Here is a 15,230-nt window from a genome sequence, read left to right as displayed (position 1 = left end):
ATGTTCATCTTTGGGGTTGTTAAAACAGCAGATGGCACTAGAATTTGTGCCACAAATCCTCGAATCACTCTTGATCTCTTTGAAGATAGAGGCAACATGGCAGTATAGAAACTATGATGGATTTGGGAGTTGTAAGATCTAGATTTGAGGGATGTGTATTTACTAATCTCAGCATCAAATGAAAAAATGTGTAAACACCACACACACTGCACAAAATTGTATACAACAGCGAGCCCAAAGAAACGGACAGTTACGCAGGTCATGTCAGCAGAAAGGGAAAAATTCAGCCTCTCTTTGGATTGGGAGTAAACGCCACAAGGCCACCTTCAGCAAAACAGGTGAATAGCTAAAGGATTTCTGTGTCCTTTCCCACCTTTCTCCATCCCTGCCACTACTACCCCATATCCTCCCGGCACTCCAGCAAAACCCAATTCACCTATGCCCTTCAAAATAAGGCCCCTGGGCCGGGTGCGGTGGCTCACACCTGTAATACCAGCACTTTGGGAGGCTGAGGCGGTCGATCACCTGAGGTTGGAAATCGAGACCAGCCTGGCCAACGAAACCCCCGTCTCTACAAAAAATACAAAAATTAGCTGGGCATGGTGGCGCATCTCTGTAATCCTGGCTACTTGGGAGGCTGAGGCACGAGAATGACTTGAACCTGTGAGGCGGACGTTGCAGTTGGCAGAGACTGCGCCACTGCACTCAAGCCTGGGCGACAGGGCAAAAAAACAAAACAACAAAACAAAAAAACAAAATAAGGCCCCCTTCAAATCTTAAATCCTCCAGAAGATTTTTAATTTTAAATCTAAAAGAATGAATGTTTAGAATAATTTTCAGCTACTGTCAGGCAGATGGGGGAGGTATTTTAACGCAGAAGAGCCTTTACTTAAGGACCTATTAGTCTTCCCAAAATAGATGACTGTCTACTTGCAGGGCCACACCAACTTCTGACATCAAACTTTCACTTTAAAGCAGTTTTTTCTCAGCACCCAAGGGTTCAAATAAACTCTCTGAGACACTTTGTTGGTATAGATTTTAAATTACAAGCTTGATTTGATACCCTCAAATACAGTTCTTAAGGAAGATTAGTTACAAATAGTTGTCAGTACTTTCAAATGACAGAAAAAATTACATTTTAGTAAAACTGGATGAATTTTTCGTGTGTGAAATAACAATCCTTTCACCGCCAGGTGGAATTACTCCAGTTCATGCAATAAATAACTATGACATTTTTAAAAATTGCCCTAATTTTTCTAGTTGCGATTTCATGCCTATTTTAAGTCAAAACATCGTTATGTTCCCGAGCTCACCTCACCCTCCCTGGGAAGTGGCAAGGACACCCATGGTTTCTCTGAGACACCACGGGGTCCCTGATTAGCAAGCTATTGTCTCAGTGCTTTCCTCTTGCTGTGAAGGTCCCCAGGAGATCTTGGGTTCAGAGGAAGTGGCTCTGGCTACCTACGGGCAAATATTACACCAGACGTTATACAGGAGAGAGACCCAAGAAGAGGTGAACAGGAGGGAAGTTTTAACTTATTTTGACATAAAATTGGCAAAAATAAGCATCACCAAATTTCTGTAACTAGAAATTGAGGATAAAACAGAAGAGGTTTGTCTATGATGGGGATGCGTCACAGTAGAACTTGTGAACAGCTTTTATAGAACCACTTAATATAGTACCGTCAACATTTTACATATTTTACATACAATTTGAATACAAATTCTTAAAATTTATAATAGAACATTAAAATAATCTTCTAATAAAATCAGCCTTAAGTATAAGGAATCTAAATTTCATTATCTTGTACATTTCTAAATAAATATCTTTGATCTATAACCCTTGAAAATATTACAGTTTATGGTGACATGACAGAGACAAGTCAAACAGTATTATAAGTGAAAATGAAACATTGATTTAAAATAAACAAGTGTAAAAACACGCTGAACTGAAATTATAGAAAATCAAAACACTACACAGTAATTAAATATCTAGCATTGGAATAACCAAATGCATGCACAGTAACACACTTTCAACTTATATAAAAAGCCCTTTAAGATTCACATAATCTAAATAAATAAGCAGAAACACAAAGGGAGGTACTGTGCCAGCCAGTAACAACTAGAAAGTAAGTTCTCCCTTTTTCTTTCAAATGACCCTAACAGAAAACAGGAAATAATGATCACTTGCTAAAAAACTATAATTCATGTTTGGTTTTTTTTTTTTTTTAATGCTGCTTGATAAAGTCAAAGCAAGGCTTCCTAAATGCTAGACCACTACACCTTAGATAAGGAAAGGCCACCTAACGGACAGAGTTAAACAAAAATCAGACATTTGTCTATGGAAGGTATGATTGAATTTTCGCGTAATGACCCCGCAATAGGATCTAAATCAAGCCCACAACAAGAATGCACATTCAAGCGTCTGAATGCATGATCTGTTAATACTGAATTCTATATGGTGATTTCACTCACCAAAGTACTGGTTTATTTTACATAAGACCAGGATGAAAACACCTACAGCAGGAACTGTATCTTACTTAAGTTTGCATTCTGGTTCTCAGAATCTCAGAACATAATAGGTGTAAGCGTTTGCCACACTGAGTCCAGCATTCATGATTTCACAGAAGCTTTGCATCCGTGACAAAACTGTTGCCTGAGACTCAGGGGAGCTTTTTCTTTTGTCTCTAGGCCTGTGATTAATTTCTAGCTAATCAAGTTAATTGACACAGATCTGTCACAGTTTGTTTCAGGGTCAAGAGTTCTAGAATTCATCTATTCCACAGTTAAGCCTTCTCCAAAGATTTGTGCCTGCACATCATCAAGTTAAAAGAAGAAAGATCATCTTTGTGATGTTGGGTATTTGCTTATGGTAACTGCTGGAAGCACATGCGCACGCACACGCACACACACGCGAACACGCACACGATCATTTCATAAGTGGAGAACAGAATTGAAATAATACGCAAAGCCTAAATTACACAGCTCCCAAGTTAACTAAAAAATGACACTGAAACCATAAGGTAACTCCTTTTGATTACACACAAACTTATTGCGTGATGGCTGAAAGCAACTTCTATGAACCAACAAGTGTAAACCAAAAGTGTTCTTTAACCATCAGCTTGACAAGGTAGCTAAAAATAGTGTGGTTAAGACTACCCTGTTTAATTCTGCTCAGTGTACCTCATTACATTAGGAGGCAGTGAGGAGAAGATGGATATGCTCTCCAAAGATCATTCCTTCCATCCACAGTGCTTAGATCGGTATTTACCTCACCATGTGGATTATTCTAACAGAGTTCCTCCGGATTGCCACTTAAAGTTGCTATTTCTGATGTCCTTGGTTCCTAACAGAGGGGAAGGGGGAATGTTACAGAATTCCTGAAATAAAAACTGTTTAGAAAGTTTCACGCCTTTCATTCTCACTGCCAGCATGTCTGTCTCTGGAATGCTGCTAGGAGAGGTAGATCCAGTGCTTCAGTTCTGCCATTCCCTGCAGTAACTTAGTGTAATAGAAGTCCATGTTGTCTGCAAAGTCTGTACAAACAGGTGACTCCATGTCACCAAAAGTGCAGTATAATGCAGTTCCTCCAACACTAAGGAAAACCGTTGCTATGCACAGCAAGATCAGCAAAATACAGGAGCCACCTCCAACTTCATCTGCAAACATGAGAAAGAGTGAGGTTACATTGTCACCAAAATGGAAATCTTAGCATCTGCTGTCTTTTCACTAATTAAGATAACTACACATTTCTACTGTTGGTCTTCTACGGATAGGAAGTATTGACAGAAAACTCGTGCTGCTAATGACTCTACAAAGACCTACCTATTAAATACCAAGAAGATTCAGACTTGTGGAGCTTGTACATGCTAAAATTAAAACTAGCTCATTTATACAATGGATGGAATCACTCCATGAGAAGAAAGACAGCTGATGTGCTCATAGCATGCACTCATGAATTAATTTTTGTGTTTTTTAGAGACAGGGTCTCACTTTGTCACCCTGGCTGAAGTGCAGTGGCAAAATCTTGGCTCACTGCAGGCCCGACACCTGGGCTCAAGTAGTCCTCCTGCCTCAGCCTCCTGAGCAGCTAGGACTACAGGCCTGTGCCAGCATGCCTGGCTATTTATTTTTTATTTTTTGGTAGAGAGGGGGGTCTCACTATGCTGCAGAGGGTGGTCTTGAACTCCTGGCCTCAAGTTACCTTCATGTCATGGCCTCTCAAAGTACTGGGATTACAGGTGTGAGCCGGCATGCCCACCCTGACAGCATTATTTGACAGTCCACATTACAGCCTTGCTGTTCAAACACCCTTGGGGTTCTGAGAGCAAAGTCGACTTAATATTAAACAATACAAATGTCTTTGGGTGGGATCTCTTTTGCATCTTTCTATATTGAAGAAAACAATCATTCTTTGGTTGAAAAATATCTTAATTATTAATAATTAAAAAAAAATTTTTTTTATTTCAAAAAGACCAAAAAGTCTTCTGATCTGCAACATGATTAAAGTGTAGGGATGCCTTTTTGGAAGGTAATTTGGCAGTATCTATTAAAATTTAAAATTAATTTATCCTCCAGACTGGACAATTTTGCGAGTAAAAGACAGCGTTAGGGCCAGTTGTGGTGGCTCACGCCTGTAATCCCAGCACTTTGGGAAGCTGAGGCGGGCGGATCACGAGGTCAGGAGATCAAAACCAACCTGGCTAACACGGTGAAACCCCATCTCTACTAAAAATATAAAAAATTAGCTGGGTGTGGTGGCGGGCGCCTATAGTCCCAGCTACTCGGGAGGCTGAGGCAGGAGAATGGCATGAACCTGGGAGGCGGAGGTTGCAGCAAGCTGAGATCACACCACTGCACTCCAGCCTGGGCAACAGGGCGAGACTCCTTCTCAAAAAAAGAGAAAAAAAGACAGTGTTAACTGAATGCAATTCTGGGATAACAGGTGTAAACCAGGACGGCCTCAGGCCACCTGGGACATGTAGTTTCAACATATCCCAGCAAATCCACCTTTAAGAATTAGGCTACAGTTTTGCACAACAAATATCATATATACAAACTTGTTCACTGCAGCAGAGTTTGTTATAACAAAAGATTGGGAATAACTTAGTGGTTCTGGTTACAATGGAACAGTTAAACAATTATGGGACATTTATATAATGGAATATGATGTAAGTATTTAATAGAATGAAGTAAATTTAATATGTTCTTTCACTGAAGGATGTCTAAGACTCATGATTTAATTTTTACTTTATTAAACTGATTTTTTCATAATTAGCATATATTTTTACAAGAAACAAATTTTATAAAACCTAATGCATACCAAGTAGACTTTATTTAGAATATTGTACAGTAATACATGAATATATTCTCCCTATAAAAATGCAACCCCAAAAGCATCTTAGAGTCTAAGGGACTATCCGTTTTTCTCCTGCCCAATCATATTCCCTTCCCATCCCAAAGGTAAACACTGTTAAATTTGGTGTGTGTCCTTTTAGATCAAACACGTATGATTTCAGGACTTACATCAAAATAGGATTAAACAATTGTTTGCTCTGAAATTTACATTTTAAAATAGTTTGTTTTTTTTTTTTTTTTTTTTTTTTTTTTTTTGGAGACATAGTCTTGTTCTTGTTGCCCAGGCTAGAGTGCAATGGTGTGATCTTGGCTCACTGCAACCTCTGCCTCCTGAGTTCAAGCAATTCTCCCGCCTCAGCCTCCTGGGTAGCTGAGATTACAGGTACCTGCCATCATGCCCGGCTACTTTTTGTATTGTTGTAGAGATGGGGTTTCACCATATTGGCCAGGCTGGTCTCAAACTCCTGACCTCAGGTGATCTGCCCGCCTTGGCCTCCCAAAGTGCTGGGATTACAGGCATAAGCCACCACACCCGGTCTAAAATAGTTTATACCTATGTATGAAAATATGTCTATATAAATGAAGAAATAGGATCATATTAATCATGCTGTATTTTTTTGGACAGTTCAGTCTTTTTGCCTGCTTTTCTTTTTTTTTTTTTTTGTTTTAGACATAGGGTTGTGCTCTGTCACCAGGCCACACTCACTGCAGCCTCAACTCCTGGGCTCAAGCGATCCTCCCATCTCAGCCTCCCAAGTAGCTGGGACCCTAGGTGCACACACCACCATGCCCTGCTAATTTCCGTATTTTTTGTAGAGATGAGGTCTCGCCATGTTTGCCCAGGCTGGTCTCCAACTCCTGGCCTCAAGTGATCCAGGAGGAAGACTTGGGAGGAGGCTTCTCCAAGTGCTGGGATGACAGGTGTGAGCCACTGCACCCAGCCTTACCTGCTTTTCTTAACATGATTCCTCCTCCCACTTTATGTTAACAACCTAAAGTATTTTTCTTCATTATCATATATTCAAATCCAAACATTTAAATATAGCTTAAATATGTAAAAACATCTATGCTGTTTATTTTATTTATATGTCCTAGAACTGTCTGAGTTGCACTGTCTGATGTGAGCCACAGGTGGCTGTTGGGCACTTGACATGTAGCTGGTCCAAACTGAGTGGCGATAAACACAGATTCTGAATACTTAGTGTGAAAAAAAGGATGTAAAATATCTCACTAGTAATTTTTTCATATAAATCACATTTTGAAATAATTTTTAGGTACTGGGTTAAACAAAATACATTCTTAAAATTCTGGCTAGGTGCGGTGGCTCAGGCCTGTAATCCCAGCACTTTGGGAGGCCGAGGCAGGCAGATCACCTGAGGTCAGGAGTTCGAGACCAGCCTGGCCAACATGGTGAAACCCCCTGTCTCTACTAAAAATACAAAAATTAGCCAGGCGTGGTGGAACATGCCTGTAATCCCAGCTACTTGGGAGGCTGAGGCAGAAGAATCGCTTGAACTCGGGAGGCGGAGGTTGCAGCGAGCCAAGATCGCACCACTGCACTCCAGCTGGGCAACAGAGTGAGATCCCACCTCAAAAAAAAATAAAATCAAATAAAAAATAAAATTCACCTCGCCTGTTTCTTTTCACTTTAACATGGCTATTACAAAATTTAAACTCATATATGTGCCTCACATTATATTTCCAGTGGATAGCATTGCTTTAGAGGAGGAAGAACCGGCCCTTTTAGGAAGATTTTGGCAGAAGGTGAGGTTTATGAAAACACCGTGTAAGTCACAGAGCTTAGGAACAAACCAACACAATCAACATTTACATTTAGTTTTATACTTCTCAAGATGAATTTATACACATTATCTGACACGCTTTTCAATAGGGACAGACAGGCAGATGTTATTCTCTTTATTTTAAAGATGATGGAACTGAGTCTCCTACAAGTAAGTGACTTAGTTTCAGATGAGGTGGCTACAAAGTGAAATGCAGACTGTGAGTTTCAAATCCGGGGTTCCTCCTGTTAAGCAACGATTTGGTCAAATTAGTGCAAACAGAAGTGAGCACCTTATCTGGAGAAGACCGTGAGAGTTACAAGCAAGGTGCAGAAGTAAAATCAGGGGTTAGGACATTATTTCTAAGGCCCCCTAACCAGCTTTATAATTGTAAAAATGCAGAAACCTCTACTGTTATCACTTATGTCACACCTAGAAAGCATACCTGAATACTTACACTGTTATTTTAACAATGCAGTTGTTTTATGAATATGAGAAGCCTACTGACAGGTTCTGGGTTACCCTTCCGTTTACTCTTATTTACTTACACCTTAGATAAACATATTTGCAACCACAAAAGGCAGCATTGTTCGCTACAAAACTCACCACCTCATGTTAGACCAGGTCAGGGCCTTAAGTTTAACAGGCCCAGGAGGAAAAAGTCAAACAACAGCAATGGTGTTAAACTGCTACTCTTGAGACACTCTTTTCTATCAATGAAGAGGAAATCACTGAAGAGAATATTCATAAATACTCTCCACAATAAAGGAGGAGTATTAATTGTCCACTGAAAAGAAGACAAGCTGGGCATGGTGGCTCATGCCTGTAATCCCAGCATTTTGGGAGGCCCAGCTGGGTGGATCACTTGAAGCCAGGAGTTCGAGACTAGCCTGGCCAACATGGCAAAACCTCATCTCTACTAAAAATACAAAAAACTAGCTGGGGCCGGTGCAGTGGCTCAGCCTGTAATCCTAGCACTTTGGGAGGCCAAGGCAGTCAGATCATGAGGTTAGGAGTTTGAGACCAGCTTGACCAACATGGTGAAACCCCATCTCTACTAAAAATACAAAAATTAGCCGGGTGTGGTGGCGCGTGCCTGTAAGCCCAGCTACTTAGGAGGCTGAGGCAGGAGAATTGCTTGAACCTGGGAGGTGGAGGTTGAGGTTGCAGTGATTTGTGCCACTGCACTCCAGCCTGGGTGACAGAGAGAGACTGTCTTAAAAAAAAAAAAAGACAAAAATAACAGACTCACACAAAAAGTACTAAAGAGGGAAACTGAAAAAGCTCTCAACATTAACTATCTACGGAACAGGGAGGCCACAGGTTGAATTTTGCAACTTGCTCACTTATTTAAGCAAGTAAAGATTTAGAAATGATTTCAGATGATAGTTTGATTTTATATGTTTCTCCCTTAGAAGATAAAGCAACTAAATTGACATATTCTTTTATTTATTTATTTATATTTATTTTTTGAGATGGAGCCTCGCTCTGCTGCCTAGGCTGAAGTGCAGTGGCACGATCTTGGCTCACTGTAACCTGTCTCCCGGGTTCAAGCGATTCTCCTGCTTCAGTCTCCTGAGTAGCTGGGATTACAGGCGTGTACCCCCACACTCGCTAATTTTTCTATTTTTAGTGGAGACAGGGTTTTGTCATGTTGGTCAGGCTTGTCTTGAACTCCTGACTTCAAGTGATCTGCCCGCCTGAGCCTCCTAAAGTGCTGGGATTACAGGTGTGAGCCACCGTGCCTGGCGGACACAGTCTTTTACAAATCCTGTTAGTAAACATCACATCATACACAAACTCATCCTTTCAGCAAACACTGAGCATCTATGCTGCCAGCCACAGTGCCAAGCAGTTTACCTTGATCCAAGTTATCGTCTATTTCTTGGAATCTCACTCTTCGCTTAGATGGTTTGTGCTGCATTTGGGCAGGATGATCTCCTACAGTATCATTCCTCTTCTTTAATATTGAGACCAATCCTTCAGTAGGAACAACCTGTCAGAAATTATAAGAACCTATAATTCTTTTATTAAGGCAGGACATCTCTACATGCAGCTATAAAAAGGCTAATTCAACAGATATTTGAATTTTTATTACAGGGGTATCCAATTCCTACAGAAAAAAATAACAATCATCAAAATCTAACAGAATAAAATTTTCACTTCTCTGCAGATGACTGAGAAACACAAAAGTCCAAAACCCTGGGTTCCTTTTTTAACCCCTGAACTCACTCCGGGGACAGGCAGTATGATGTGTTCAGTCGACTGGAAATCACAACACCTTGCTTTGTAGCTTAACTTCCCTGTTATCGGTAAAATGATCACTCATAGTCCCCTCTTTGCTTCGTCATTAGCACTGGGTTTTGCTTTATAATGAATGCTGATAATCCTCCACTGCTTTTTTCATTCATCAGCAATTTTAAACAAATGAACATACGAAACCTAAAATATATTTAGATACCAAGCTTTTAACATTAAAGTGTTGTCCTCAGTTTCTCTGAGAAACTATGCATTTACTAAATAATGTTCTACTGCTCAAAATATTTTAAGGACTTCTAGAATTTCTCTCAGAGCCAGTTTACTAGGGACATTTTTCTTTTTTTTGAGACAGTCTCGCTCTGTCGCCCAGGCTGGAGTGCAGTGGCGTGATCTCGACTCACTGCAACCTCCGCCTCCCAGGTTCACGCCGTTCTCCTGCCTCAGCCTCCCGAGTAGCTGGGACTACAGGCGCCCGCCACCACACCCAGCTAATTTTTTTGTATTTTTAGTAAAGACGGGGTTTCACCATGTTAGCCAGGATGGTCTCGATCTCCTGACCTCGTGATCTGCCCGCCTTGGCCTCCCAAAGTGCTGGGATTACAGGTGTGAGCCACCACACCTGGCCTGGGACATATTACTTTCTAGTATGCAGAGGTTGGCAAACTACGGCCCGCAGGCCAAAGGCCAGTGCTGCCTAATTTTGGGAATATGATTTAATTGGAACACAGCCGAGCCGATTCATCTGAATACTGTACACAGCTGCTTTTGGGCTACAATGGCACTGTGTGGTTCTAAGAGATCATAAAGCCTAAAATATTAGTAATTTGGCCTTTCCTAGAAAAAGTCTGCTGTCTAATATCTCTTCAGACACCCACCCCTACCCCTATGTTGCCTTCTAGCTCTTTCACTTGGGCTGCCTCTCTCCTGCCTATGTTCCACCCCTTATTTAGAAACAAAACCAAAAACCCTCGCCATTTAGGAGCCAAAAGCCTCCAAGGTGCAGGAAGAAGGAAGAGGAGCAGGTGGGAGAGCCAGGCTGGGAAGCAGGAGGCCTTACCAAAGGCCCCTGAACAGCAGGGCCAGTCACAGAAGTTAACTTGTTAGTTGCCTGATTGCTACAAGCTGTAGGTGATGACACAGGCAGGCACTGTGGGCCTAACACTGAAGATGTCAGTGACTTGCTGGCATCAGGTAACTCTAAGCTGAGGACTGCCTGTAGTCATTTATCCAATCAATAGCATAAAACACTAAATATGACTTGCAGTTCCAGCCAGCCATCTTTGATAATGCGCTATGCATAAATATTACAGATTCGATTAGTTCTTTTTATATCTTAGGGTTTTAGGGCCAAATAGCTCAAGATGGTCTTTGACTATGCTCCCCTGAATGTGGGTCTATAGAAACCATTATCTCAAAAAAAAAAATCAATAAGCCAACAATATATTCTTTTCTTTTTATAGGAAATAATGTATTTCAGAAGTCCTTGTTCTGAGAAAACAAAAGTACTTTAGTGGCCTTGAAATGGTAAAGTACAAATATATGAAGAAAGCAACATCGTCATTAAAGAACTCCTTCACACAACAGAGAAAACAGGTTTTACAAGCACCTTGCTGACACTGAGAGGGAAATAGTCTTCATCAGTTTGTAAAGAGCAAAAGATGGAAAATAAAAATTAATTTTCACGAATACATTACTACTAAGGATGTATCACTGATATTCAATTTTTAGTACATGTAAAAAAAAGGAGAGGCTCTTGAATCTGTTCTAAAATTTTTTCAAAAATTTTAAAAGGGGGAGGAAGTTTACCGATTCCTTCACGATCTATTTTCTCCATAAAACACTGTCATACACTTACCAATGGTGAATTCACCTACCACGGGGATTTTCCAGGTGCCGTTTTAACTACTTAGAAAAAACAATCCTATTAAGAATAGTTTTAAAGATGAGCCCCAGAGTTGTGTTACTGTTAATTGATCTTTATGATATGAATTCTGCATCTATAAATTCAAGAAACGGATACAAGCCATCAATCAAAAGACACTGCAAATATGAACAAACATGTTGACAGAGGAAGAGAAGCTCCTGAAATCATCTGGAAAGGCACAGAATGCACCAGCTGAACCTGGAGCTGGTCCTGGTGCAGCGGCTGTGAGGTCCCTGCCTTAGCTCTGCTTGGCCTCATCCAGGGAGGGTGGTGTTTGGCTCTGGAAGTCACACTGCTAAGGGATACAAGCCTTGTCAGGTGGCCCCACCTTATTTACTATGGGTGGCAATGAACTCTGGCAACTTCTTCTGAATTCTTTTTAAAGATGGGAGAAGCAGAGTATGAGAAATTACAATTGTGTGGGATGGGCTAACATTTTTGACACCCCCTCCCTCACAATACCTTAATTCTTGCTAAAAATCGAACCACGCCTTTTTTTTCTGCCACCAAAACCCTTTTGTTTCAGCAGGGCCTGCCCCAGTGTCTGAAGTGAAGGAGTCTGCTCTTTTCCATCATTTCCTTTCAGTCTTGCTCAGTGATCTTCTCTGGGTCTTTCTGTTGTAACTTCTTCTGATCCTACAGCCTACAGATGGAGAACAAGGGATGGTGGGCCAAGCTGACGCATAAGAGATGCAGGCCAAGGAGGAACTCTTAGGTGGGAGTGGCAGACAGCATCTAGCCTTTCTATTTTTGCGAGTTTTGGGCACAGTTCAGACCTACCTGTAACAGAATGTTTTCTTACCACATCAGGGCAGTCCAACTTAAGTCCAGATCCTAAGAAACAAGTTTGGTGGGGTTTGCCTTAATTTCATGCTTGAAGGGCAAGTGAGACAAAACAAAGTCATGGTCTTGGTTTGGGGTCTCAGTCAAAAGACTGACAAGTGTTTCTAAAATAGATTGGGCTGCTGATTTAGGGCATAGAGCAATGTATTCCCTCCAAACTATTATTTTGTTTTGTTTTCATCTGTTTTTTTGGGAGAGGGTCGCACTCTGTTGCCCAGGCTGGAGTGCAGTGGCATGCTGACAGCTTGCTGTAGCCTCAACCTCCTAGGCTCAAGCAGTCCTCCCACCTTAGCCTCCTGTAGCTGGGACTACAGGCACACGCCACCACGCCTGGCTAATTTTTTTTGGCATTCTTTTGTGGAGACAGGGTTTTGCTATGTTGCCCAGGCTGGTCTTGAACTCCTGGGCTCAAGCAACCCAAAGTGCCTGGCCTCCCAAAGTGCCAGGATTACAGGTTTGCGCCACTGTGCCCGGTCCCAAATTATTCTTAAAAATATTTCCATTTTTTAAAAAACTATAGTGTCAGTATTAAAAGGTGAATTTTTTTTTTATTATTATACTTTAGGTTTTAGGGTACATGTGCACAATGTGCAGGTTTGTTACATATGTATCCATGTGCCAAGGTGAAGAATTTTTAAATCTCAAAAAATAAAGCCTTAAAACTAAATTTAGTTTCCCACTTCAATTGCCAAATTCTTACCCAAACAAATATACCAAGCCCTTTATTGAGACCAAAAAGAATGTCTGAGCTATAATTAATGTCATTGCTACCGGTGGTGCTCTACGAATAAATGCAGAATTAAAAATAATTCCATCTGGCCCAGTCTTCTGTATTTGCAAATAAATAGTTCTTCCCACACTTCCCCTCAAATATCAGTGACCACCTTAAATAGCATTTTCAGAATGAACTAGTTGTGAAAACAAAATTATCCTGCAACTCTTCTGGAAGAGTAAATCCTAATGTGACAAGGAAAACATTCAGAGACACACTGCCGTTGGAAGTGCCTCCTCACAAAATTAAAGAAGAAAACAAATACCAAGTCACATTCTTTTAATGATATAGGTTTTACTCAGTTCAGAACCTCCAGGTTGGTCAATTCTGAATAAGAACACACAGTTGGCTTCCAACTGATTTGAGAATTAACATTCATAAATCATATTATTATAGTATATCATAAACAACTTAAGTGCCAGCAATTTCACTATAGTGGCACATGTCAGATTTACCCCTACTATTCCTAACTACAGAAACAAGGGATATTCTCTGCCTGCTTCTTTAGTGTTGGGTTCCATAATAACAACTATAATTTAGTAAATGTGTACATTTTATGTAAAGATATTTACATAATACATCATATTTAATTTTCACAACTCTCTTTTAGAAGTCTTAGCCCCGTTTTGCAGATGAAGAGGCCAAGCTTCAAGGGCTTGAGTAACTTGCTTAAGCTTGCAGTGCCAGTAGCTGGTAGAGTTTGAAAACAAACTCAGTATCAAACCTCTTGCTAGTTCCTTAATGTGAAAATATCTTATTTTCTATGACTATTAAAATGTTGCTTTATGCCATATGCTATCATATACATTACAATTAAAACGAGATTAATAGAACTTTCAAATAAGACTCTAGCAAAAAGTCTTATCTTACACATCACCTCATTTATGAGATACTTAATGGCCAAATTTGTCCATCTAGAGACACAGGGGAAGAGGAGATTAGATGAAAGATCTTTGTGTCATTTGATTAATCTGGAAGTAGACTAATGTCATGGCTCCTTCTATGGCAAATTGATAAAAACATGTCACAGCTGGGCCAGGGAGTACCAGCTGTAAGCAGCAGCCATTTTCCAGAAAGAACATGGTGGTCACCTCAGACCCATAGCACTGCATCTTGGAACACTGCAATATAGGGAGAAGGCAAACAAGGGAAAAAACGCATTATGATGAAGTACATCAATGTCAAATCTTTAAAAAATTCACTTAAAAAGGAAAAAGGCTTTAAAAAAATAACAGGAGTTTTACAATGTGTCTGAGTTTCTAGGTTAGGCGTTACCTCATGTTTCTGTAATTTGTTTTGCTTGCTTAAGGGGACAATTTAGGAAGTACAAAATAGAAAAAGAAATGAGAATGTCAGGATATGATCTCATTTTTAAGGCCCAGAAAATTGTTTAAATAGCTGCCAGTTCATTTACTTTAAATCCCCTTACCTTGCTGAAATTCTTTAATAGTTCTTCCAGTATCCAAAACTATATTTTTGTTTTTATGTTAACTTATTATGTGTCTCTCCCTCTAGAAAGTAAGCGTTATGAGAGCTGGGACTTGATCTGTGTTCAGCACTGTCTTCCTAGTTTCTGTAATATAGTAGGTGCTCACTAAATATGCCAAAGAATAAAAAAATACACAGATTAGCAATTTACATACAGATAGCACCTAGGAAATACTTGTTTGAGTAATGGAGCTTTTTCACTGAAAATAATCAAAACCGAATCTATTATTAAAGGATATTTATTTTTATAAGTGAACTAAAAAAAAAAAGCCTTACTGTGTATAGTGGCTGTTATTTACAACAGCCTGTATTAGCTTTGCAGACAATATAAAGACGTATTTAACAGAATCCCTATCTTTAAGGAGTTTGCAGTTTGATGTAGAAGACAGTATGTGTGCGTCTTATGATAACGGAGATTACAGCTAGACAGAACTTTGGGAAGAGTGATGTTCCAGCCTCGACCTCATCTGAAGTTCCGAGGAATTGTTTGAAAGAAACAAACTTCTAGACTCCGGTGATCAGGGAATCATGGCATCAGCTAGCACTTACTGAGTACTGGCTATGAGCTAGGCACTGCTTGGTACTTTCCATGCTAAAAAGCCATGACCTAGATGTTGAGGGCTGGGAAGAAATAGGTATGTGGAAAGAAGGTTGCTCACCTCAGGGTGGAGCTGACATACACAGACGGAAAAGAGCAAAGGTGACAACATGCAAGGTGTATCTGGGAGGTGGCAAGGGGGCCAGTCTGACTATGGTACAGTCTGGGATCCCAGGACAGACGATGACGTTGGGGAGGCAGAGTGGG

The 15,230-nt window shown here is 40.4% G+C and overlaps 1 protein-coding gene across 7 annotated transcripts in view; it reads right to left on the bottom strand.

Annotated features, from left to right (window-relative positions):
* Window positions 1-1,022: 1,022 nt before the first annotated feature.
* Window positions 1,023-15,230, bottom strand: part of CNST (consortin, connexin sorting protein) — a 111,578-nt gene continuing 97,370 nt past the window's right edge. For 3 of the 7 annotated variants that reach the window (XM_032136235.2, XM_058430468.1, XM_058430469.1), the window contains exons 10-11: window positions 9,000-9,135; window positions 1,023-3,659 (exon numbers count right to left, since the gene is read on the bottom strand). In XM_032136235.2, coding sequence (XP_031992126.1) covers window positions 3,454-3,659; window positions 9,000-9,135 — 342 coding nt within the window. In that variant the 3' untranslated portion in view covers window positions 1,023-3,453. The other 4 variants (XR_009210703.1, XR_009210702.1, XR_009210700.1 and 1 more) reach the window with 4 other exon arrangements.

This window comes from Hylobates moloch, unplaced genomic scaffold, assembly GCF_009828535.3.
Source record: "Hylobates moloch isolate HMO894 unplaced genomic scaffold, HMol_V3 SCAFFOLD_18, whole genome shotgun sequence".
Taxonomy (NCBI): Eukaryota; Metazoa; Chordata; class Mammalia; order Primates; family Hylobatidae; genus Hylobates; species Hylobates moloch.
The sequence above is the reverse complement of the archived record's forward strand: the minus strand, read 5'-3'. Positions and strand labels throughout refer to the sequence as shown.